Consider the following 26,885-nt stretch of genomic DNA (forward strand, 5'->3'; position numbering starts at 1 on the left):
GGACGTGTCTGAGGCAGAGTGCTACATACATTTCATGCACTACATCCTGCAGGTATTCCACAAGTCTATAGCAAAACTTGAAAGTAACACTCTCTCTGCTCCAGAGTTGTACACCGTGATGAAAAGTCTAAAAGATGAGTTGCAGAGAAGGCTAGATGACCAGTTCTTTGGTACTAGTTTCATCTGCCTTACAGCACTTTACTCCAGCTGTCGCACAGCAGGTCTGTAGGACCTTCTGTGATTTTTACAGTAAAGCACTTTGTTACCTACAGAAGTGGTTTGACTATGATAATAGTCCCTTTAAAGCTATGCAGGTCCTCAGCCTCCAACATCCTGTAACTTGGCCAGAACTGCGTACAGTTGCAGACCTCTTCAAATTGGATGTGGACATTGAAGCACTTTACTCAGACTACTGTACTTTAACTGCTGCATTGCCAGCCCTGTTACAGATGACAGAGGCATCTGTAAGTGATCGCTGGGTGACTTTTTTTAGTAAAGCTCCAAACTGCAAGCCACTTTACAGACTGGTGCAGTTTGCTCTTTCAATCCCCCCCAGCAATAGCTTTGTGTAAAGGGTTTTTTCACTTATGGGGAATGCGTGGACTGATGTAAGAAATAGAATGCTTGTGTCACTTGTGAAGGCAGAGTTGCAGGTCAAGCTAAACTTTAACATGAGTTGTTCGCAATTTTATTCATTTGTGAGAAATAACCAGCCATTACTTGAGGCTGCTAGATCAAATGCCAAATACAGCTTCAAGTATAAGCAATGATTTCTAGCAAAACTGAAGATACTTTAAACAGTTGCTTTTCTTTTACTATTGTGTGTGGTGAACCCTTAATGTACTGCTTTGAATAAACTGGTGTTTTTAATATCTAATTGTATTTCCATTTTAGTACTACCTGTGATATGAGACTTGGGCTTAGTTTTCCCATTCTTGTGTGTGATGTACTGTTGTATGTAGTGAACCTTTTGAAGTATTGCTAAATAAAGTTTTTTTATTTACTTTTTGACTCGTCGCACATTTTTCTACTTATTGGTAACTGTATGTGATATTAAAGACTTATGCTGAAGGGTGGAGTAAAGGGGTGTGGCTATTAAAAGGAATGGGTGTGGCTTGATTGTGCATGGGGCGGGGCTTGTTTGTCAGGAAATGGCACAGTAGAAAGGTGGCAACCCTACTTATGGGCTGTGGTAGAGTGGCACACTGAGTTTGTGGGCTATGTGTCATTTGGGTTGTGTTAGGGGGTGGAGGTTGCATTTCTGCTTTGGAGGTCTCTGTTGCTTGAGCAGATTTTTATTGAGCATCTCCTGCAAATGTAGGTGTGTGTTTTGTGTTGCTATGTGTGTGTTTTGGTGGTGTAGGTTTTGAGGGACTATGTGATGAGTGTGATGTGGTGCAAGTGTTTACCTTCTCCTCTTGACTGTGTAATCCAGTCTTGGGTGAAGAGAGCTTTGCTTCCAGTTTGACTATAAAAGTGCCAAATCTTTCTAAACTGCATTACGTGGTCTCATCTCTTATTACCCCTTTCTTCATGGGCTTCCAATTACCTCCTGTGCCTGATCTGAATTGTTGAAGTCTACTACCAAGCTAATTCTCATACCTTGTTGCAGTCAGTCTGTTTTCACAAAACCACATGAAACTGATCAAACTAAGAATGCTCAGCAACATCAAGAATAATTATTTCTGGTTTCTCCTTAGAAACAGTACTGTTTACACATCAGCCTAATTACAACCATTTCTGAAAGTCTGTTTTTATTTGTTTGCGAAACTGGATAAGTAGACTAATGCATACAAATTATTTTAGCACAGGTTACAAGTACAACAGTAAAGATTTCATACAGGGATAACTTAAAGGTTAGTCACTAACGAGCATGTTTTGGCAGGAGGCAGGACATCAGAATGCCTTAAGGAAACACACTGACGTGCAGCCCTACACTTGAGTATGCCATATTTCAGATGAGGTGTTAAACAGAGGTCCCCATCTGCTATAGTTGGTGGCACCTCAGGTGGATTTAAGATTCCACAGCACCTACTGAAAAACAGTATGTTATATTTGACCATGTCCTGGCCAAATTTCCTCTAGTAGTAGTATAAATACCACCTTGGGTCTCCTTCCTCTGAGGAGAAGAGATTAGCTTAGTGGGGCTAACCCAGTCAAGGGATTAAAAAAAAAATGGCAGTCAGTCGAGTGTTTGAATGTAGTTGTAGAAGCATTATAACCTTTATTTGATGCTATAAAACTTAAAGGAATGAGCGGCAGTATATAATAAAAAAGAATAGCTAAACAGGCCAATGATTTACATGTCATTATCAAACTAGATAATTTGTAACATCTGGGAAGGTATGTCTGGATACCACTGACCATTCCTATAACATATAAAGTCTGGAAAACAGTAGAATAAGGAAATCAACACATTGAAATAGAGATAAAGTAATGCTAAATGCAACATACAACTTCACTCGAGTTCTAAATGAGAAAGGAAATAGCTGCCAGTGCCTGCTGAGATCTTCACTGCATTGAGATTATGTATGTTAATTAAAATTCTAGACAACTACACTTGGTCTGTTTTTTGAGAGACAGCTTACGAAAATTTGGTCTTGCAGTCCAAAGAATAAGCATATAAGCAATGCAGTACTGCGAGTGAAATTACTGTAAAAGTTAATGGGGATTTCACATTCAAAACCTACCTCAAAGGATTACTAGGAAACAAAAGACAGAAGTCAGAAGAGTATAAAATGACTTATAAAGAACATTTAAAATGTGCAACCTAAGAAAAAGTACAGAATGCCCATGAAACCAGACTCGCTTGATTTGGCACCCTTAAGAGTGAAATAAAAATGTCAGTTGCCAGAGAAAAAATATGAACAAAGTCGGATGTTACTGCTGCATGAATATTGTCAAACCATAAAAAGAAATACAAATTAGATCAGACAGCACTTAGGGGTGGGCTGTGATTCTGTAGTAATGACAATAATTTTTCAGCATATTTGAGAATAACTATTCTCTAAGGCAAACATTTAGAAATCATTTAAGATGTTTTAGCCTTGGATGAGCCCTTGCTCAATCAGCGCAGCAAAAAGCCACAGTACATGTAAATGTAAAATGGAAACTTACATGTGGTTCTACCGGATACCACAGTGAAGAATGGAAAAGTTAGGGGTGGGCCAGCGAGAAGACCATCTACAATTCATGGAAGATATTACTTTCATTTGCATTTCTTGGAAGCTGCTGGCCTGAATGTTTTGACAATGTCTAAAGTTGAAGACCACAACAACAGGCTGCGTTTAAAGCCTGTGTTCCTAGTCACAATTTCTGAAGATAAATAAATGCTTTCCAGATGAGGACTGGAAATTAACCAGTCTTAACAGCAGTGAACAAAAAGGCAAATTCCTATACAGGATTCAAAATAGAGTTAAACATAAATTACCATAACTGGTAAAATTTTCTGTTTAAAATGTGATTCTATACACTGACATTTGCAACTCTTAACTGGAGGGGAAGAAAAAAGCACATTTGTTTTACTCGTCCTAGAAAAGCATCAGAAAAATGTACTGCAGGGACATTTTACAGTCAAGGAGGACAGTGTGCTGGGCAGCATTTAAAGAATTAACTGTTTGGATGCCTTAGTGGCACAAGGATGCACAAAACTACATGGTATACATCTTTCTGGGGTCTACTTCACGATGTCGAAAGACGACAATATCAAAGCTGATATTGTCGGCACCACAACATCGAAAGTGCAGAACATCATGCAGGTAAACGGAAATCTCCGTAGGGGGAGATTTCCGTTTACCTCAATGTAGTGAGGTCTCGGAGTTGGAATATTTAAGTGGGGGGGGGTGCAGGGGGGCTTGCCCCCCTACCTACGCTAGTTAGTTTTTATTTTTGTTTTTTTTTTTGTTTGTTTTTTAAATGTTATTCGATGTTTTTTTACATTGATCACTAGAGGTCGACCTTTAGTGATTCGATGTAGTAAGATTTCGATAACTTGATATAGATGCTCTTTCTGGGTAGGTGTCATAAATAAAAAATCTGGGAAAGTGCAACATACTGCTCTGTATGTAATGTAGGTGACTCTCCCATCCCTAAATAAAGAGAAACAGCAAGTCGGGCAGTGGTACAAACTACACTGTATAAAGTACATAATGTAACACAAATTGATAAATTGGACATTTAAGACTTTATCAAGTTTGTATAATGGTCCATATACATGACAGTAATTGTTTAAAGTCAAGTACAGATATTTAGATGGTTGCCCTGATATAAACACGTCTGCACAAAACTGAAACACAGTATGTTAGCAGACCTAATATTCCATCCATCCATAACCCCTTTTTCTCATATTTGCACAAGAAGTCAGGGTGTAACATCACCAGTGACAACCATCTAGAGCCAAGGTTTACACTGCCAGGTGGCTAGTCCTGCTGCAGTACTTCTTCCACAGTACACACTCACATGCACACTCATACCTATGGCCAGGTTAGTGTGTCCAATCCACCTACTGCATGTCTTTGGAATTTGGGAGGAGACCAGAGCATCTGGAGAAAACACATGCAAACACAGGGAGGACATGTAGACTCCACAAAGAAGGCACTCCAGCTGCGAATCGAACTGGGAAATCTCTTGCTGTAGGGTGACAGTGCTATCTGCTGTGCCACTCTCAAGCAGATCTCATATTGTGTGTGTGTGTGTGTGTGTGTGTGTGTGTGTGTGTGTGTGTGTGTGTGTGTGTGTGTGTGTGTGTGTGTATATATATATATATATATATATATATATATATATATATATATATATATAACACACACATTTTTGTTTTTAACAGAGTTGTATGTACAAATCCAAATACTAGCACTAAACTCGGTGTACTTTTACAGAAGCAGAGAGTCATTATGAATATAATGCACAGCTGCAACAGCAGCAAGTAGTCATCCTGAAAACACCTTTAAATTAAATTTCAAGTATTTCAGCTCAGTCATTTTAGAAGTAGGTTCCAACCTCAATGAGTGAGAATTCAAACTACATTTCAACTATTTTGGATTAGCAGTATCTAAGCAACTGATGCTACATAATCAATGGTTATTTGTCCAGTCACACATCTGCCTTTAGAGATATCACTTAATTACCTGGCATGGATATGAAAGTAGCATTGAATTGTTGGCACTCATCCAAAACATTGTGGACAAATCCATCAAATACACATACCCATGGACAACCACTGATCTTGTCCACTAAGCAGCTATGTTGAGTCCTGAGTTACCAAAATGAGTTAAGCAATGCAGTGGGGAGATTATGTTTGTGTTCACACCCCTCCTAGTCCTCTGTTAGTACACTATGGTACAAACACTACTTCTTGGCAAACTGAGAAGGTGGACAAGAGCTCTGGAACTGGTTTACTGCTGCAAGAGTGGTCAGCTTTCTGTAAACAGAGCAGTAATTAAGCTACATACTGTCCACTAAGAGACTAATGTGACATTCTTATAGAACTCTTTGCTCACATTTATTTACTTTTGCTAATTAGGGTAGAGTGCTGATCTCTATGGACCCATTTGATTCAACCCAGGTGTACAGAACATGACAAACAGAATAAAAACACATTCAGAAAACAGGGAGAATAAACAAAATTACATACAATATTTACATAAACAGTATGCAACTAACCGCTTCTGCTGTTTTGTCTTTCATAACATACAACACATTGCTTATTAAAGTTTCCTGATAAGCAATTTTGGCAGAAGGAAATATCAAAGAAATGAAAGTTATGAAAAGTCTCTATTTGTCGCTACTTAAATGTGAAGATAAGAGTTTCACATTACAGAAATAATTTACTAGATAATGGCCATTTTCTTAACCCATGACCAAGCTAACCTTCAGTGAAAGAACAATTTACATGTCAATAACAGACTCCATACACAATAAAAAAATTAGACTTCTATATATGTAAAGATCCTTACCTACTGTGTCAACGATAAGATCCAACTGTCCATTATAAACGGTTACGTTAGTATTGGAAGCCAAAAGCTTATCCACAAGGTTAATAACAGGCTTCATAAAGTCTCCTGCCATATTTGCAAATACGTTTTCGCTCTGCCCTATATAAATATATATGAAAATTAATACAATTGGTTAAAAGTTTAGTGAGCAACCATTTCCTATTAATCACAGGTAAAATAGTAAAAAAAATTAATTTAGCACTTCTGGTTCTGGGTCACGATTCTTAAAGGTCTTTCCTGAAAAGTCATTTCTCATTCTGGGACTCCTGCATACTGGCTACCTCCATAGTACGCTAATGGACATCTTGATGTTACAAACATAAAAATCCAAAAAAAGGATCACATTATGGTGGGTTTGTTCAATGTCAGAAGTCGCAATGCCTGACCTTGAGGCTCACCTGCATTTGGAACACATGCAAGTCTGTATATAACTGAAATTATGGTTTTAAATATTCAGAAAGTACTCCTTCCTTACCAAAGTTTTGCACCTACAAACCTTTGGACCTGATGGCAACTGTGGTGGTGCCTACATATTTGTTAGATACCATATTACCAATAGAAAGATCTCCAGAGGCCCACAACTGGAACTCACTAAACTTGAAATCACATTAACAGGACCAACTACCAGTTTATAGCCAGTTACATGATACCTTCTCTACCCCCTGAAAATCATACAAAGTTCCTAAATTACTTGGTAAACTCCCTATAAACAAGAACTCCATTATTTTGGGGAAACTACCTCAATACCTGCTAGTATAGGTAGCTTAAATACATTACAAACAGATCCCTATATGGTAAGATGGATAGCAAATTGGCTAGAAGAATCCAGATGCTGTGGGTAGCAGATGCCTTGGAGAGTAAGAAGGTGACCAGTTGTGTACCACAGGGTGAAATGTAGGGACCTCTTTTGTTCAGCATTTACTTTTCTGATCTCTCAACCATGAACCAAAACATTTGACTAGCCATGTCTGCAGATGACTGTAAACTCTGAGTCATTGTCGAGTCTCCATCTGATGCCAAAGGCCTTCCACAATAACTGACATTTGCAAATATCTGGTATACCAAAACAGGCTCACATTAAATTAAGTACAGTATTGTCACCTTTGGTAAACACCTCCTTCTAGCATACAGCAGAGAACACCCCACAACATCCCACACCAAAACGGGAATGTTGTGAAAGACCTTGGAGAACTTAGGTTGATAATTCTCTCTCCTTTGACTACTTTCACTACATGGTAATCAAAATCCCTCTACTTAGCAAAGCTACTTGCCAAAAAATATCATCCAGATCTAAATAGGTCAATGCCCTTTAAATTTACCACTGATTAGGTCAATTATTGAACACAATGGCCCCTTTAGAATGTACCACTGTAGACATATAAAACTAGAAAAAAATAGAGGTTCCTGACTAAGATAATCACCAGCATATTCTAGGAAGAAATAGCCAGGGAATTGTTATGGCTAGGCTTGTATAGGCCCTAGGGCCGATAGCCTAGTATGAACCTATGAACCTATAAAATCCTAACTACCAGTAAAAACTAGAATCACTATCTTTATTCAATATGTTATAGACTTCTGAGTGGAGATCTATGCTATGCCTTCTGTGCCATTAGCGATGCAGTGGGCCAGGATATCTTATTTCCACAAAAACAATAAATCACACAAATACCAAAACCAGGGATCTAAATTTTCATCAGAAAATAAACAAAACATAGTGGCGAGAGCAGGACCAGCCTTTGATCAATTTGTGCCCTAGGCAAAAGGTCTCTACAGCACCCCCCCAAACACCACCCTGTGCCCCCATCCTGATCTAACTACAACATCCAGATTACTGGAAAAGCATCCCTGCTAGAGCGGCGCCCTAGGCCCCTGCCTAGTTAGCCTATGCCCAAGGCCAGCTATGGGCAAGAGAGCACTAATTCCATTGGACTAATTTCAGTGTCAGCCTAGGGAAAACGCAATAGATATATGACATTATACACAAGGAGAATGACAAAATGCAATATAGGATCATAGGAAGCTACTAGGCTATTGGCCTCGAGGCTCTTACAAGCCTAGCCAAGAATTTAGCCCATCTTCTGACAAGTCAGCATCCAATGCCCCTTTCCAGCAGGGACACAGGTGGAATCCCAGGAGCGTATTTTCTGTTCCCCATCTAGTTATCCAGGTTGCGCTTAAAAAGGGTCAATGAAGAACTCTGCTTGACGTGGAGGAGGAGTCTATTCCACAGAAGAGGGAGTTTCTGGGATACAAATCTGTCCCACCACCAAATCCTATTGATGTCACAGACCAGGTTGAGGTCGCACATGTGGGAGTTTGACTTGCGCATATGCCACAGTCCCATCAAGGTGGGGTCTGAGATTGCTTTGTATGCCAGAGGTAACCTCTAAGGAGTCTGTATGAGACTGAGTAGAGGGGCAGGGCGTTTATCCTATCGGTGTAGGTAGATGTTTGAGGCCCTCGACTCTCCTGGTGAGGAACCTCTTTGGTCTTTCCAGCTGCTGCATGCACTTTGTGAGGTACATGTTGAAAGGGGTGTTGTACTCAATAATGGGTCTTATAAGTGAAGAATACAGGGATGTCCCTGGATGAGATAAATGTCCTAATGAGGTGGGCCATGTAGAAAGCGTTCCATACAACGGAGGCAATATGGTGGTCAAAAGTCAGTTTGCTATCAACCTGAGTGCCCAAGTCCCTCACGACTAATTGCGTGCTTAGTACCTTGTTATTAATGTGATAATTCGCAAAGATGTCACTCTCCCCAAAAGGGGTGATGATGATGCATTTTTTGGCATTCAGTCTGAGGCCATGTTTCTAGCATCAATCATTTGTTTGGGTGAGACCCTCTTGGAGGATGTCCATGTCACTACAGGAATTGATGACTGTGCCTAGCTTGTAGTCACTTGCAAACTTGGTCAGCCAAAGTCCACTGGTTTTGGCCTGCACCTCAGAAAAGTGTAACCTAAACAACAGAGGCCCTAAGACAGATCCCTGGGGTACACCGCTCAATACGGCCCTACTGCTTGAGGTGACTTCCCCTATTTTGACTAGGTAGGCTCTATCAGTCAGCCAGTTTGCTACCTAGTTCAGACAATTTATTATACCAGAGTGGGGAATAGTACCCAAGGCTTTGGCCACGTCAAGGTGGGAGGTGTGCACCATCTTCCTCTTGTCCATGGCTTTGGTGACTGTCTCAAAGTCGTTGGCCAAATTTAACAGGCATGACCTCCAAAACTGTAATAAAACCAAACTGTGTAGGATCAATTATTTGGAGGTTGCCAATGTCCCTGTTAATGAGGTCCATGATTATCTGTTCCTTGACCTTGCAGATCAGGTTAGTTAGGCTGATGGGTCTGTAATTTGCTGGATTGGTGGATGATCCATCTTTGTGCAAAGCGATGACAGTAGCTGTCCTCCACTCAGCTGGGATGAAGCTGGTACTCGGGCTTTGGTTGAATAGGCTGACTAATGGTGCTGCAAGTTCATGCATGAGTTAATGTAGGATGCAGCCTGGGATGTGCTCTGGTACCATGAAGGCTGTGTTTTTTGCCTTTGAGAGGGCAGTGATGACTTACTCCCTAGAGATAAGGGGAGGGGGCAGATGTCAGGAATGTCCTGATTTACTGATGGGGGAGACAGAGGGGTGAAGTTTTTACTGAACCTGTCTGCTAGCAGATTGGCTATATCTACAGAGTTTGTGTATGCGGTGTCCTTGACCACCAGATCAGAGTGCTTCTTTGGATTGTGGACATATGTGAAGAAGGCCCTATGATTATCTTTAGTAGATATGGCCAGTTTGGACTTGAAATTTGCTTTGGAGGATTTCACTAGTGCTCTATTTTGCTTGTTTAGTCTAAGAAGAGATTGCTTCCAATTAGGCACCTGCTTTTTCTTGGGCCTGGACAGCAATTTTTTCCTTTTATTACAGAGTTTATTTATTGCAGATGTCCACAAGACAGGTTTACTCTTCCTTGAGGTGGAGGATTTCATCCTGTCTGGTATTCCTGATTCCATGCAGCTATATAAATGCTTGTATAGTACTTTGGTGTAGGTTTGGACATTTGTGCCAGTTCTTATGGGGAGGCTGTGAAGCTGTTTATACCATCTCTCAGGAGGTTGTAATTAGCTTTAGAGAAATGTTATGTTTGACTCTAGCTACGGGGGGGGGGGGTCAGAGGAGATGGCGTTTTCAAAAGTGATCACTTTGTGGTTGGATCTTACCAGGGAGAATGACACTGTAGGGATGCTGCAGTGGTTACTCATGTTGGTTAATACCAAGTCCAAGAAATTATCACCTCTTGTGGGGGTTGCGACCACTTGGTCCAAGGCATTTGCACTGACAAAGTCAAGGAATCTCTGGGCATTTGTGTTTTGGCATGAGTAGTTCTTCCAATCTATGGTTGGACAGTTAAAGTTGCCCAGGATCAGGGTAAAGGGTTGAATCTTGATTGATTTGAAGAGGTCCAGACAGGTGGAGTGGGCATCTTGAGTTAAAGTTGGGGGCCTGTAGCTAGGTATGATTTGAAGAGGGATCTTGTCAATGGTTAACTGCATCTGGAGTGTCTCCTGTGCATCATACTGTTAGACCAGCCTGTCACTGTGTAAGTCTTTAATACATATTGAAACTTTACCTCCTTTTGTTTTGCTGACCGTGGTTTGGGGTCTGAATGTACGAGAGAATGAGTAACCTGGTATGGCTGGAGTGCTCTTTGCAGCTTTGAACCAGGTTTCTGTGACTGCACATGACAGCATCTTCCAGGGTTAAAAATGCTTGCAATTAATGCAGTTTCATGTTTAGACTGCTAGCATTTAGCAGTGTGACCTTTAATTTGCATTTTGAAGAAATTTTCATGTTGGTAGTTTTGATCTAATGGCACTGCCTAAAAAAAGCACTATGGGGGAGGAAAGAGCCTTTACCAGAAGCCTGGAGTCCAAGGGAGGCAGATGTAGGCCATCTCTGGAAATGCATCGTGGTCTGTCGATAATGTCTGCCTAGGTTGTCAGGTACTGAATCCCCTTGGAATGACACCAGAAACAGAAACTAAACCAATTGTTAAAGTCAGTCATTTTCTGTTTGTATTGAGGCATTGTTCTGGGTGACGGCAAAATGCTGCTTAAGGCTAGGGACATACCTGCCTGGGACACAATCAGTGAGTTCAATCATGTCTCTCTTCATGTAGTGAAAGGAGGTATGTCTCAAGTCATTCAAGCCAACATGGACTAGGACAGTGTCATAACAGTACCTGTTGTTGACAGACTTGAGTGCGCATGTGCGATATGGCAGATTCTGGCACCAGACAAACAATTAACCATGACTTTCTCCTTATTCAACCTGGTGAGGGGCACATCTGTGTCTCTCACAGTGGAGTCTCCTATGACTAATATGTTGGGTTAGGCCTTAGCGGCTGTGAGACTCAGGTGTGTGGACTATGTGTGGTGGGGTGTGGAGTTTGCATGTGTTTTTGCCTCAGAAGTCTCTCTTGTTTGGGTATGTTTTTGTTGAGGACCTCCGCATATGTGAGTGGTGTTTGAGGTGTGGTGTTTGTGCTGACAGCCTTCAGTGCCAGATATACTGGCTTGTGAGGGAGACAGCATATACTCTAGGTTTTTAATGTAACCGCATCTCTCACAAATTGTGTTCCTAGATGGTAGTAGTAGAGGGTTGTCTGTATACATGAGGCAGCTGCAACACTGTCTCAGAATTCCCACATCAACCAGACTGGCAGGAGAAACCACAGGAAATAGTCCATCCATATTTGTCAGAATCTGAGGGAAAGAGGCAATAGAGAGCTAAAGGGGTAAAGGGTGGAAGGTCTAAGATGAGTACTACTAGGTAATCACAAGTGCTACTAAATGAAAATTTGTAGCTGGAATACCCTGCAGTGAGTTAAAAAAGGGCAGGTGCGGTGTACGATGTGCAAGCAAACCCAAATACATGAACATAACAAAAAACCTTAGTCACAATCAGTACAAAGCACTCCTAAAAACATCTCACTAATCTTTGGCTGTGCTCTTGCCACTCTCCTGGATAACTATTAACCCATTTCTATGCATGCTGGTGAAAGTGCGTTTCTTAAATGTTTTCAAATGTATTAAGTATTTTAGGAAATGTATGAAGTATTTCCACGAGTGTTTTTTAAATGTTTTTCGTAACTTTTTTGTAGTATTTTCACAAAGCTAGCTTTTTGTAAGTTGAAAGGAAGAAGTGACATTTTAAAGGGAATGTATCATGTGATGAGTTTAAACCATGTGACAATTGAAGCCTTAAAAAAGGAATTTTGTAGAAGTTAAACTCAGTCTGAAGTCGTCTCTGTAGAGTTGAGATGAAAGCGCTAACTGGAGGTGATTTTATTGTTTTATTAAAGTGTGGTGGGGGTGCTGCGGTAGCGTTGTCGCCTCACAGTTAGACGTTGCCCGTTCGATTCTCAGAGAGTCTTCTGTGTGGTGACATGCGTGAATGGGCGTTCCTTCGTTGAAGGTTGTGCGTTAGGCCCGGCAAGCCAGTACGTAAAAATCTACTGCCAATCATTAGCGGATGGGAGTTCCGCTGTGGCAACCCCTAACCGGGAAAAGCCAAAAGACACAAACATTAAAGTGTGGTAACCTAAGAAGACACTGCTATTTTCCTTATTTGTTTTTACAAGTTTATCGGTGAAAAGCCGCTTTTGGTGGATATTGTATATATGCCTATATTGTTTGCAATAATTGTTGTTTTTGTATTACTGTGGAGCTTTTCTTCCTGGATCTCCGCTGAAAAAGGGCCCATGGCCCAGTCAGACACTACCCGGTACACAAATGTAATGCATATTATATACATAGTGAATATCGTAGTGCACTTGAGAGTAAAAAGGCAACAGATAAATGACATTATATACAGAGTGAAAAACACATATATAGATGCATTAAATATAGAGTGGCATGATGACATCAGAGCTGTCATTCTGAAAATATCACCATCAAAAATAGTCAGTGCAAGGTATGTAAACAGAAGGGAAGTTATTGGACCAGAGAGATAGCAGATGTGCTTTTATGGTCTCTAAAAATGTGCTTTTATTTGTGAACAGAAAATGAAGTTAGAGGAATGATCTTCAAGAAAATAAGGCAGATTCCCACAGTTTAGGACCAAGAACTGAGAAATCAAGGTCTGTGCAACAAAGCCTAGTTTGGGGGGTTTGGAGGAGAGGACATAAGTGGTTAACACATTTAAAGTCATATACTGCATATCGCTGAATAGTCTGGAAAAGGATTATTATGTAGTTCCTTCCCCACCTGTGGAATAGACTCCCATGGCAAATCAGGCATAGTAAAAGCATCTTGCTTCAAATGGGAATTGGATTGGATGGGTATTCATACATTCACCCCTGACTTGGCCGTCCTAGCCCTCCTTGAAAAAGTACAGTTTTGTACCTACCATAAATGTAGATGTCCGAACTGGATAGCATCTGCAGTCATAACAACTGGGTTGTCCTGTCGTCAGGCAGCCCCTCGGTCGGCCGGATTCCAAAGTCCGGGTCCGGCTTCGGCTGATGTCGCACCTCACCCGACGTCATCTCTGCTGGTCTTCGGGTATAAAGGCATCAGCCGATGCCATTTTCCTCAGTGTTTCTTGCCCCAGATGCCAGTTGCCCTCTTGGAAGGCTAAATTTTGGATAAATGCCAATGTTTCCAAAAGAAATAGAAGGCAAACACAAAAAATAAGCATGTATGTACATATATACAAACAAATACACCATAAGAGACTCCCCCCACCAGCTAGCTATTAGGAGGGTAAATACCCTAGGAGTACCACAGAGGGGAAGGTGGGAGGGTAATCCTGACTGCAGATGCTATCCAGTTCGGACATCTACATTTATGGTAGGTACAAAACTGTACTATGTCCTTCATGGATGCATCTGCAGTCATAACAACTGGGTAGAATACCATAGCCAACTAGGGGAGGAGGAAGAAGAAATTATGGTGTGGTTAGGATCCCTTGCAGAACAGCAGTGGCAAACCCTGCTCGGGATCTGGAATACAGAGGTAAATTATAATGCTTGGCAAATGTATGCACGGAGGTCCAAGTAGCCGCCTCAATAATGTCCTTGGTTGCCACTCCTCGTAAGAAGGCTGTGGTAGTGGCTGTTGCCCTTGTAGAATGAGGCCTTATGTTCTGTTGAATTGGTTTTCCATGGAAGGAGTAACAGAATCGTATGCAATTTCCTATCCATTTGGAGATTGTCTGTTTGGAAATTGCCTTTCCTTCCCTTCCTGTTGCATAGGCTACAAAAAGCTGGTCAGTTCTTCTGTTACTTTTGGTTCTGTCCAGGTAGTAGCGTAGCTGTCTATGTACATCCAAGGTATGCAGCATTCTTTCCCCTCTGTTTTGTGGGTTGGGGAAGAAGGTAGGTAGGTGGATTGCCTGGTTTAAAGACACTCTGGATACCACCTTAGGCATAAATGTAGGATTAGTTCTCATGGACACTCTATCTTGGTGGAAGATTAGGAAGGGTTGTACTGCCATTAGGGCCTGAAGTTCAGAAACCCTCCTTGCTGAGGTTATTGCCAGTAGAAAAGCAGTTTTCCATGATAGATGCTGTAGGTCTGCTGTTGCTGCTGGTTCAAAAGGAGGGAGTGTCAACTTTTCCAGCACAAAGTTCAAGTCCCAAGCTGGCAATGGTGGTTTCCTAGGAGGTTTTACATTCTTGATCCCTCTGAGGAACTGCCTGAGTAGAGGATGTGAAAAGACAGGTGGATCAAAGCTGTATTCTGCTGAAATAGCTGATGCATGTATCTTGATGGAGGAATAGGACAGGCCTGTATGTAGAAGCTCTGCCAAATACTCCAGAATGTTAGCAATATCTATATTCGACACGTATTTTCCTCTTTCAGCACTCCAAATGACAAACCTTTTCCATTTTCCTGCGTAGTTCCTTCTTGTTGAAGGTCTGCGGGCTTCAAGGATAATGTCTTTAACCCTTTGGGAAAGATCTGGATTAGTTGCTGCTATGAGATGTTCCATGCGGTCAGTTGCAAAGTTTTTAGGTTTGGATGCATGATGCTGTAGTTGTTCTGAGTTAACATCAAAGGCATCAGGGGTATTGACCACATTTTGTCTCGAGACATGCTCCTCAGCAATGGGTACCAGTGTTGTCTTGGCCAATTCGGAGCTATCAGGATTATCCTTGGACGTTCCTCCTTGATTTTTAGTAATACCTTGTGCATCAAGGGAAGAGGTGGGAATGCATATGCTGTCAGACCTTTCCAGCTGAAGGAGAGTGAATCCACCTTCCATGCAAGTGGATGGAATGTCCTTGTGCAGAATTTTTTGAGCTGGTGATTGAGAGGGGAAGCGAATAGATCTATCTGTGGCATTCCCCATTTCTTTATGATGGTCTTGAAGATGTCTGGGTGTAGCATCCATTCGTGAGCATCCGAGGTAGTTCTGCTTAACATGTCTGCTAGAGTGTTCTCCTTTCCCAGTACAAATATTGCCTGTAACTGGATGTTGTAGCTGAGTGCCAGGTTCCAAAGGTCCAAAGTCATTCTGCATAGGGGGTATGAATGAGTGCCTCCCTGTTTGTTTATGTACCACATGACTGTGGTGTTGTCTGTCCTTATCATCAAGTGGCCTTCTTTGAGAAGTGGTCTGAATTTTTGGATTGCCAGTTTTACTGCCAGCATTTCTTTTTGGTTGATGTGCAGGTGTAGCTGGTCCTGCGTCCACAATCCTTGTACGCATTTGTCCAGCATGTGAGCCCCCCATCCTAGGTCTGAGGCATCTGTTGTGATGGTTTGGCTTGCTCGAAAGTTGTGAAAGGGTAGGCCTGGGTTTGACTGGCATGCTTGGGCCCACCATAGGAACTCCTGTTTTAGGCATGGGATTAGTGGAATTTGTGCTTCTAGGCTGTGCCTGTGTTGGGACCATAAATTCTTTAGGTACCACTGTAGTTTTCTCATATGCAGTCTGGCATGTGGGACCAGGATTATGCATGATGCCATGAAGCCCAAGGCCTGCAGCACTTTTCTTGCTGTTAGCTTGTTCTGCTTTGTTAGTGCCAAGAAGTAAAGAGGGAGTTCTTTTTGTTTTTCTGCAGTTAGGAATGCCATTTGTTTTACTGTGTCCAATTCCGCGCCCAAGAATGTCCTCGTTTGGGATGGTATCAGCCTTGACTTTTGTAAATTGACTGTGTATCCAGGGCTTGTAGCAAGTAAATGACCCTTTGTAAATCTGTTGTCAGCTTGCTTTTGTTGTCCCCTTGTAGCAGGCAGTCGTCCAGGTATGGATAAATTTGAATTCCCTGTAGTCTGCAGTGGGCGATTACTGATGCCAGGCATTTTGTGAATACTCTGGGCGCAGTAGATAAGCCAAAGGGCAATGCTGAGAATTGATAGTGCTCTGATCCTGCAAGAAATCTGAGGTATCTTCTGCAGTTTGTTCGAATGGGAACGTGCAGGTATGCCTCCTTGAGATCTAGAGTTACCAGCCAACACTCCTTGCCCAGCATGGGAAGAAGCTGCTGTAGGGTCAGCATTTTGAATTTTGGGACAATGATGTATGTGTTTAAGATGGACAGATCGAGAATAGGTCTCCAACTTTTTTCTTTTCTTGGAACTAGAAATAGTCTGGAGTAGAATCCCTTGCCCTGTTCTGTTATTGGTACTCTTTCCACAGCTCTCATCTTTGTTAATTGCATTATCTGCTGTAGAGCTTCTATTTTTTGATTTGGAGGCAGGTTTGGCATTCCTCTTTTGACTGGTAAAGTGTGGAAGTGGAACCGGTAACCTTGGTCTATGGTTTGCAAAATCCACTTGTCTTTTGTGATATAGTGCCAGTTCTTCGAAAATAAGGCTAATTTTCCGCCTAATGGTGCTGCTATTTGTGCCCTGGTAGGCGGAGTTAGAGTCAAGTCACTGTGATTGTCCTGTTGCAGTGGTAGTGGCTGTGTCTGTGCCTCTGTTATTACCTTGCCACTGTCTTCCTCTGTAGGAACCCCCTCTGGATTGATTTCTGCCTCTGGAACATCTATTCCTGCCCCTTTGGGATCTTGTGGAGTCAGGAAAGGACCAATTTTTGGCAGGCCAGTTCCTGCTAAACCTTGGGGGCTGAACCTGTAAGAAATCTTTAACCGTTTGTACAGATTTTGCCTTTTCTTCCATTTTCTTCATTACCTGCTGGGCAGGTGTACCAAACAAACTGGCCTTATCCATAGGAGCATCTAATAACTTAGCTTTAACATGATCCGGTAAGACCTGTTCCTTCAACCATGCATGTCTCCTTATCACTGTGCCAGTCATGGCTGATCTAAATGAAGCCTCCAGTGCATCATAGCCACATTTTAAAGAATGGTTACTAACCTGTTGTATGTTATTTACCATTTCTAATACATATTTCTTATCTATAGAGTCATCAGAGGATAGCTTTCTAGTTAACTGATCAAGCATGAACTCTTGGTATTGTATCATGTGAAACTGACAGTTTAAAGCTCTAGCTGAGAGAGTAGCAGAGGTGTAAACTTTTTTGCCCCATCTGTCTAAAGACCTGGATTCCCTTTCAGAAGGAATAGGGTTTTTTGCTGTGGTCGAGGCTACTGCCTTAGGCCCCTGGGATATAGTTTCGGGGTCTGCGAGTGGGGCCTTGTATAGGTGGTGATGAGTGTCTGGTACCCTGTAAAATCTATCTGGTTTGGCAGGGGCTGGAGGTAAGGAATCAGGTGCAGTGCAGACATCATTAAAGGCATCGTCCACAACAGAAAGGACAGGAGGTATAGCTAAGGGCCTATGTTGTGGTAAGTGCAGAAAAGTCCTAAGTCTTTTTCTGGAATCTGAGAAATCCTGTTCCTGCCATTGGAATTGTTCTCTCATGGCATGTAAGGTTTCCCCAAAGGAGAATTCCTCTGGTGGAGAAGCAGCTGGAATGGATTCTTCAGCATCGGAGTCTTCATAATTGGAAAAAGGAGCCTCTGGCTGGTCTGTAATATCCGAGTCATCTGCAGAATCATCGGAGGACACAGGCTCAGGGGGCTCTGCTCTAGGTCTCTTTTCTGGGGGCTGAGAGGCCCTGTCTGGGTGAGATTGAGATCCCCTAATTAAGGATATTAAATCTTCTGCCAGAGTAAGCATTTGTGAACTAGAAGTGGGCCTGGTTGTGGGGGGTTTAACAGGCACTGACTTAGTAGATTTGGCTGCTTTAGCCCTGGCAAAGGCCTTAATAGACATGGCTGCAGGAGGCCTAGCAGCACCACGTGCTGGGGTAGAGACATCCAAAGGGATGGTGTCTGATAAGTCACTAGTAACCACTGTTGTTGGTAAAATTTCTGAGGCCGATTCAAGTAAAGTAGCAGGAACCTCAGTAGTAGTCATTGATTCGGCTGTATTTTGATCAGTTTTCTCGGTTTCGGCCGAAACCGAGACACTCGCGGTTTGCTTAACCGTGGTTTCGGCCGAAACCACGGACCGCGAGTGTCGGTCTTTTTCTTTGCGTTTTTTAATCATTTGGGTAGTCGGAGGATCCAACGGCATAATGTACGCAAAATCTGAGCCGAAAAACTGTTCAGCAAACTCCGACCGGCGCCTAAGCGTTAAACCGGTTAAAGGAAGCACAGGCCGAACAGGCTGCTACGTCGTGGTCTGGGCCTAAACAAGGCAAACAGTAAGAGTGGAAATCTTTATGAGGTATTTGTTTCCCACAAGTTAAACAGTTATTGACTTTTTCTGACATCGGCTGAGGCAAGAAAGAGTCCCCAAGGGGGTACTTAGCTTTTAGAAGTCTTCGAAGTAGTATTCGGTAGTAGTAATCTCTGGATCTGACCGACCGGCACTTGTGAACAGCTTCTGCTTCGGGCGTCACGCGGCAAGAAAGACTGAGGAAAATGGCGTCGGCTGATGCCTTTATACCCGAAGACCAGCAGAGATGACATCGGGTGAGGTGCGACATCAGCCGAAGCCGGACCCGGACTTTGGAATCCGGCCGACCGAGGGGCTGCCTGACGACAGAACAACCCAGTTGTTATGACTGCAGATGCATCCATGAAGGACATCAGAGGTACAGTCTCTAATGGTGGGTACTGGCATGTTGTAAATATTTGCAAGACTCAGCTGCCTTGTACTTCCTATGACTCCAGTGACATGCTATATGACATGATCTGATACAGGATAAGATTCAATATATTATATGATCACAGATCACATGTGGGTCAAGATTCTAAAGAGGTCTACTTTTATAGATATATAAAATATACATTAGCACTTTCCAGTATCCCTGCTACTACTTCAAGCTCTCTCCTACCTCTCAAATGACATTTGAGTATACAACCAAGATTATGGCCTTTCACTCTTGGCTAACAGCATGATGCCATAAAAATCAGAATTTTCAATTCCTGTAGGACTAAAGCATATTAAATATGAATAACCTGCCTGCTTTGCAGGGATGGACTGCACCTATCATCTAAGGGAGTAAAGGTACAGAACTGGAAACTTTCCATCTCCACAGCTTCAATTACAGATCTAAACAGATTTCAGTATACTGTAATAGTGACAAAACATTCACTGATAATCGTAGACTAAGGCCTTTGTGTGGATAATGGTATCATACTGACGTGAAACTTGACACACACTCAAATTCTACGAAGGTACCACTATTCACCTCCTTTCATTGTAGTAGGTCAAAATTAGAGCTTGCACGTATAAAACCTGCAGAAGAGTAATTAAAATTCAACATCTCTGAGTGCCACTGAACACTATCCACATCATTTGCACAGCATTAAACTTTGTCAGTAGTAAAGTACAAGTAAAGTTACAATAGAATAGCATCACTATAGGCAATTTCAGTTAACTTAAACATTGTCTGAGACAGTTATCCACCTAATAAATGCGCTCCAGTTTTTCAAGATTTTCATCTTCAAATCATTCATAGTCAGAAAAGGGCAAAATAATATTCTGGACATTATATTAGAAAGAGTCTAACTATCCCCCAATGGCAACCCCCATAGCATTAAACACGGACTGTAATCTCAATATATTTAACCCAAGAAATGGAACCTACAGACTAAGAAATATACCTTTCTAGAGTATGCAAAAGGAAATTACCCTGAATCAAATGCATTTCTTTTAAAAACAAACTGGGTCAAAATCCTTAACTCACAAGTAGCATCTCAAGACACTTTTAATATCGTATCTTTAACTGCTGCATCCAAGAATGTATAGATGCAAAAAAAAACAATTTAGAAAACAAACTCCTGGAAAAGGACTATAAAATCAACAAATCATACATTAGAGTAAATGAGGTATAGTACCATCTGCAAAAATAATCTTAAATCCTGAAAACATGTCACACTTAAATACACATTCTGTTACTAAACTGATTAAATCAGCAGGCTCCAAATGTGTAACTATGGCAGCACTAAAAGTAAGTTAAAAAAACTACTCAAGTCAGAAATCAAAACATAAAAGTAAAAAACGGGTGCAATAGCAGCCAAAAAATGTTTATTTCACAAATATTTTAAAGTGCTTTTTCGTCAGCATTAATAGCCGACTTCCTCAGAAATAACAATAAGTGAACTTCGGTGAAGTATTTAAAAAGTTTTTTAAAAAAGGATCCAATTACTACGTAGAGTGCTGGAGAACCTTCCCAATCAATTTAAAGAAACATTCACAGTTCGTTTAACATTGTATATCAGAGTGTGTAATACCTGACAATAATACATAAAATAAACAACTACTAAAAATTGAATTCTAAAAGACATTAACATCATTAAATAAGTTAATCGAACATTATATATAACATTGTAATACTTGTAAAATTACTTATGAATGTATGTTTGTAAAAACTAAATAAATAAATAAAATCAACTCTACTGTAAGATTAATTATAAATCTATAAAATATATTAATTGTAGTGATAAGGGGTACATATTACTAAGGCTAGAGTCTATGAAATCATCTCTTAAGACTATTCAATTTTAATAAACTTGAAATTGAACACGAGTAGTTAAGTCCTGGATGACTATACGCATTTAGTCTTACTTGCCAAATCAACTCGGCTTCTTCCAGCTTGAAAGGTCTAGATCCCCCTCTACTGTCACAACAAACCTGGTCTATAACTAAGAACTTATATTTGTGGTCATTAAATACAGAAGTGTGTTTAGCTAGAGCATTATCAAGTTTGGACTTTTTCATGGCATATAGGTGCTCATATATTCTATCCCTAAATCTCCTTTCAGTCTTGCCAATACAGAAGGCCAAACATGATGTACATCTAGCTATATAGATGACAAAGGTAGAATTACAGGTGTATTTGTGTTTTAATTTATAGAAAATACCATTAAACTCAAAACAAGTTGCTTCTTCCACATATCTACAATAATTACAAGTTTGACACTTCAACATACCTGCATTACGATCCACTAAGATTTACTACCTTCCAATACAGCTTTGATGTTCTTCCCTTTTCTAAAGGCAACTTTTGGTCCATCACCTAATTTTTCAAAAATTGTAGGGTACATTTTAAACAATTCCCACTTCTTATCGATTATGTCAATACAAGTGTTGCTTCCCGTACTAAATGTTGTAATAAAATAAGTTGTATTTGTATTCTTTGTACAGGTAATTGTAGTTCCCTCTGTTTCGTGTCTACTACTATCATTGAGATCAATCACACAATCAGCGGCACCTGGGTTCGTGGTGTTACTAACTGGGAGTAGTGGTTGATAAATATTCTGACTTCTTTTGTCTGTGATTTCCTGTATTAAATTATCCAAAAAAAACTCAGGATAACTTCGTGATAAGAACATATTTTTGAGTACAACACATTCTTCAATAAAGTCGTCGTCCAAGCTGACCATCCTGGCAGCTCTTACTAATTGACCTTTGATGACAGACTTTTTCTGAGAAAGGGTGGGAGCTTTGAGCAGCCTGTCCCTGGAGTAGCGGTTTTCAGCTCAGAATTTGTAGTTTATTGGCCATTTTGGCTAATTTCTAACCCTTTCATCTTTCTATTATAAAACCCCGCATTTACACAGTTCTGCACACCGCCAGTTAGCTAGTGTTAACTATCCTCGGCTCCACAAAGTCTGCTCTTCAGTTTTTCCCTTATAACTTGTCAGTCTTTCAGCCTAAAGCACTCAGACCCGCACCTTTTAACCCAGCACTTGTTCTAAATCTGCTGCAGCATTAAATAACCCTCAGCACTCAACCCCTGCATCTGCCAGAAGGGAATAATCTATATACCTCCCTACTTGCCAACTCCCCCCACTTAACAAAAAGCAAGCAGTCTTTACTACTTATTCAGGCATGTCCAAGAGACAACTCCCGGTGTACTCTTCAGCCTACCTGATGAACCTGGGCATCTTGAGGCAATGCTACAACTACCTCATGTACACAGACAACCCTCTCCTCCTACCACCAAGCACTAACACTTGCGAGAGATGCACTTATACAGCCAATATAGCAAAGCTCTCTCCAACCAAGACTGGAACAGACCGTCAAGAGGAGAAGGTAACAACTCGCAGCACCCCACTAACTACACATAGACCAACTAAACTAACACCTCCAAAACCCATACATATTAACACCAAGATATATACGGAGGCTCTGATTAAAAATCTAAATCTGCCTAGGCAAAAGAGACCTCCAAATCAGACACACAAGCAACCTCCTTCCACCAAAACACCACAAACAACACATAGCCCACAAACTCGGTGTGCCACACAACCACAGCCCATAAGGCAAAACAACATACCCAACACACTAGTGACAGGTGACTCTATAGTCAGGCACACCGACATCCCACTCTCCAGGCTGGACAAAGAGAAGGTTACTGTCAGCTGATTGTCAAGTGCCAAAATCCGCCACATAATGCATGCACTCAGGTCACTACAAGGCAAGTACAAATATGACTCTGTCATTGTTCATGTTGGTGTAAATGACCTGAGACATACCTACCTGGACTACATGAAAAGAGACATGGAAGAGCTCTCTGATCTTGTAGCCCAGGCAGGTATGACCCTAGCCCTGAGTAGCATCCTGCCTTCACCAAAAATGATACCACAGTACAAGGATAAGATGAAAAACTTCAACAACTGACTAAGCTTCTGGTGTCAATCAAAGGGGATCCAGTATCTGTCTGCCTGGGATGACATGCTTGACAGGCCATGATGCTTCGCCAGAGATGGCTTGCACCTGTCACCCCTGGGAGTCAGGATATTGGCCAAGGCTCTTGCCATCCCATAGTGCCTTTTTTAGGCAAGGCTCAAAAAACAAACCCACCACCATAACAACTACAGGGTAATGCTGCTCAATGCCAGGAGTCTAAACCTCAAAATGCACTCACTCGAGGCACTCCTTAAAATGGATAACATTGATATATGTGCAGTGACCAAGACCTGATTCAAGGTGCCAAAGAGCACCCCAGCACTACCAGGCTATAATTCATACCACATGTTTCGGCCACAAAACCCAGACTGAAACATGAAGGGTGGAGGCGTTTGTCCATATTCATCAAGGACATCCACACCTCCAGGCTAGTTGTAAAACATGATGCCTCTGAAATCATCCAAGTGCAACTAACCCTGGGAAAAATGCATTCCAAATTGTAGCTTGTTATAGATCCCCCACCATGACTCCAGTACCCTCACTCCTCATTCCTGGGGACATTGGAAAAAATGAGGGTCCAACCAAATACCATAATAATGGGCGATTTCAACTACTCTAACATAAACTGGAAAAACTACTTTTGTACTAATTACCTTGCTCAACGATTCCTGGAATTTATAAACTCTAACACCCTGGATCAACTTGTCAACACCCCCACCAGGGACAACAATATTCTGACCTGGTCATTACCAACATGGGTGACTGGTGCTCAACGCCCAAGATCAACTCCTCGCTTGTTAGATCAGACCATAAACTAATCACCCTAGATATCCACATCCCGACCCCACCCCCACACAAGGAAACCATCGTAAACATTTTCTCCAAAGCGAACTTCACGCTACTCAAAACTGAGGTGACTAACTTCACGAGGCCCCTGCAGATGGAAAACACAGTCAGTACAGTAACGACTGCTGAATCCTACACAAATGCACTCTACAAGCACCTGCATGAGTGCATGGATCATGCTATCCCCAACAAAACCAAGATGCCATCCTCCACAAAAAAGAAGCCGATCTGATGGTCCCCTGCCATTAACAAACTCTACAACAGAAGGAAAAAACTATTGCAAAAGAGAGTAAAAACCCAGGTATGGAGGAACTCACTGACGGGCCTCAGTAAGAAACTAAGATCTCTCAAAATCCTCCAAAGCTAATTTTGAAAGTAAAATTGCCACGGATTCCAAAGACAACCACAAGGCATTCTTTAGCTATGTCAAGAATCTCCATGGCAACACCCAGATCTGCACCAAGCTACAACAGAATGGCGCAAAATATACAGAGCCAACTAATATTGCCAACATCTTGGCAGATAGGCTCAGTGCAGACTTTACTCCCCCTCACCCCCAAAGGGCCTATAACTATACTAGATGGTTGCAGAGCCCAGTCAATCACAAACACACAGGTAAAAATGGCACTCTCTAAACCCAAAAGCACAGCATCCATGGGACTGGACAACATCCCAGGCTGCGTCTTACGCAAACTCCAAAATGAACTAGCCCTCCACCTAAAATCCATGTTCAATCATAGCCTCAACACAGGATATGTGCCCACGGAATGGTGCACAGCAATGGTTATCCCACTCCACAAAGGAGGAACCACCATAGGCCCAGGGAACTATCGACCTATTAGCCTGACAAGCCTGGTCTGCAAGGCCATAGAGCATATCATCATGGAACATAAACAAAGACATTGGTAACCTCCAAACTTTGGATGCTACCCAATTCGGGTTTGTGAAAGGTAGATCATGTCTCCTAAACCTGGTAGACTTCTTTGAAAAAGTTACTAACGCACAGACAAGGGCATGGTGGTCCACACAGCCTACCTGGACCTCGCTAAAGCCTTTGACACTACCCCCCCATTCAGGAATCATAGATAAACTCATCAACCTTAACATAAACCCTTAAGTCACAAGATGGGTAGCCAACTGATTCATGGACAGAACCCACACGGTAAGCGTTGCAGACTCCAAATCAGACTCCAAACCAGTGACAAGTGGAGTGCCCCAGGGTTCAGTCTTGGAACCCCTCCTGTTAGGTATATACTTCTCTGAAGTGCAAGCGAACACCAAGGGTCTATGGTGAACCAAGTTCGCAGATGACTGCAAAACTGTTTGCCATTATCGATGTCAAGTTCACAGATGACTGCAAACTGGGTGCCATTATCGATTCCCCTGCCAACATAGACATCCTGCAAAAGGGCCTCACCGAGACAGATACCCGGTGTCAAAATCATGGCCTCAAGTTAAATGCTAAAAAGTGCATTGTTATCCGCTTTGGTAAAAACACGGTACCCATGAATTACCAAATAGGGGGAAGTTAATTTAACAGAGAAGGTGTGATAAGAGACCTTGGGACCCAAATGGATAGTAACTTCTCCTTTGATAACCACATTGCCACAGTGGTCAGAAAATCTTTCTATGTGGCCCACAATCACAAAAGGGTTTGCATCTAGAGATAAGGAAGTCATCGTCCTCCTCTACTCATCACTTATCAGACCCCTCATTGAATACAATGTCCCATCTGGGATGTACCTTACAAGACACCTACAACAATTAGAGAGGCCCCAAAAGTACCTCATCAAGAGGATTGCTTGCCTCAAACAGTTGCCCTATGCAGACTGGCTCAAGAAACTCCAACTCTACTCGGTCGCATACCACCTACACCGAGGAGACCTCTGTCTGACATACAAAACTATGTCAAATCCGGAAATGATGGACATGCTCCACTTAAAGAAATCCCAATCTCCCCGAGCTACAGGCTCTAGGGACCTAAACCTCACCACAACAATAAATAGGACATGCTGGAGGGATAGATTCTCGACCCAGAGACTTCCCATGTTCTGGAACAAAATTTCCATCTACATCAAGCAGAGCTCATCATTAGCACTCTTCAAGAAAAACCTTGATAAGTGGATGGGTGATAGGAAATTCACCCCTGGGATTATGTCTGGGGCCCTGCTCGATAGAGAGGCAGGAATTTAACACTACATGGGTGGCGAAAGCCAATACACTATTGGCTAGGCTTGCTTTGGCTCTCGGGCCAATAGCCTAGGTACCTACCTATGGACCCAAGTAGAACAACAAAACATTGTAAAAAAACACAAGCTCTTTGGCACCAGATATTATGAGAATCAGTTTTCTGCACAGTGCAAGGCAATAACTACTCAAGCTACACCAGTTTTTTTTACACAAGTTCCTAGAATTGTATACGTTCTTAATGTTTGGCACCAGGCTAGAGATGGAAACAAGAAGGAGCTACATATCAGATGCTAACAATTGCAGACTAATTAGGGAGGTGTTGCATCAGATCCTAGACAGTATAAAATTACAGGGCAGTCAACATTACCTGCATCTTTTGTAAACGTACTGAACCGATAATGTCTTGTCTTGCAAGACATCAGTGACCTGACCTCCCATTAACGGATTCAGAATAGAACTATCCTATTAAAGGAAGCCTTCCAGTCTTAATTTGATGTCATTCTTCACGGCAGTAGTAGCTACACTTTATGACATGCAGTATACTTGGCCTCACCAAGACATTCAACACACTTCTCCCTGCAAGGATTTTAGAGACAAACGTATTCAGTTAAATATCAATACTGACAGTAATGGCCAGAGACGGTAATGCAGAAAATAAAAGTAGCATATTAATCTATCCATCCAAGACTACTGAAATATTGAGTGGAGTTGCTCAAGGATCAGTGCTTACAAACACTCTAATTCTGCCTTTTTCTACTGATATAACTATAGGTTTAAGAAAACTATTGA

The 26,885-nt window shown here is 41.7% G+C and overlaps 1 protein-coding gene across 1 annotated transcript in view; it reads right to left on the reverse strand.

Moving 5' to 3' along the window:
- The window catches only part of SCPEP1 (serine carboxypeptidase 1), a 488,555-nt gene that overhangs the window by 36,221 nt on the left and 425,449 nt on the right, over positions 1–26,885 (reverse strand). Inside the window, exon 11 of the mRNA XM_044069708.1 lies at positions 5,891–6,092. Coding sequence (XP_043925643.1) covers positions 5,891–6,092 — 202 coding nt within the window. The remainder of the gene's footprint in view (positions 1–5,890; positions 6,093–26,885) is intronic.

Source organism: Protopterus annectens, chromosome 4.part0, assembly GCF_019279795.1.
Source record: "Protopterus annectens isolate FY-2018-M chromosome 4.part0, PAN1.0, whole genome shotgun sequence".
Classification (NCBI taxonomy): domain Eukaryota; kingdom Metazoa; phylum Chordata; order Ceratodontiformes; family Protopteridae; genus Protopterus; species Protopterus annectens.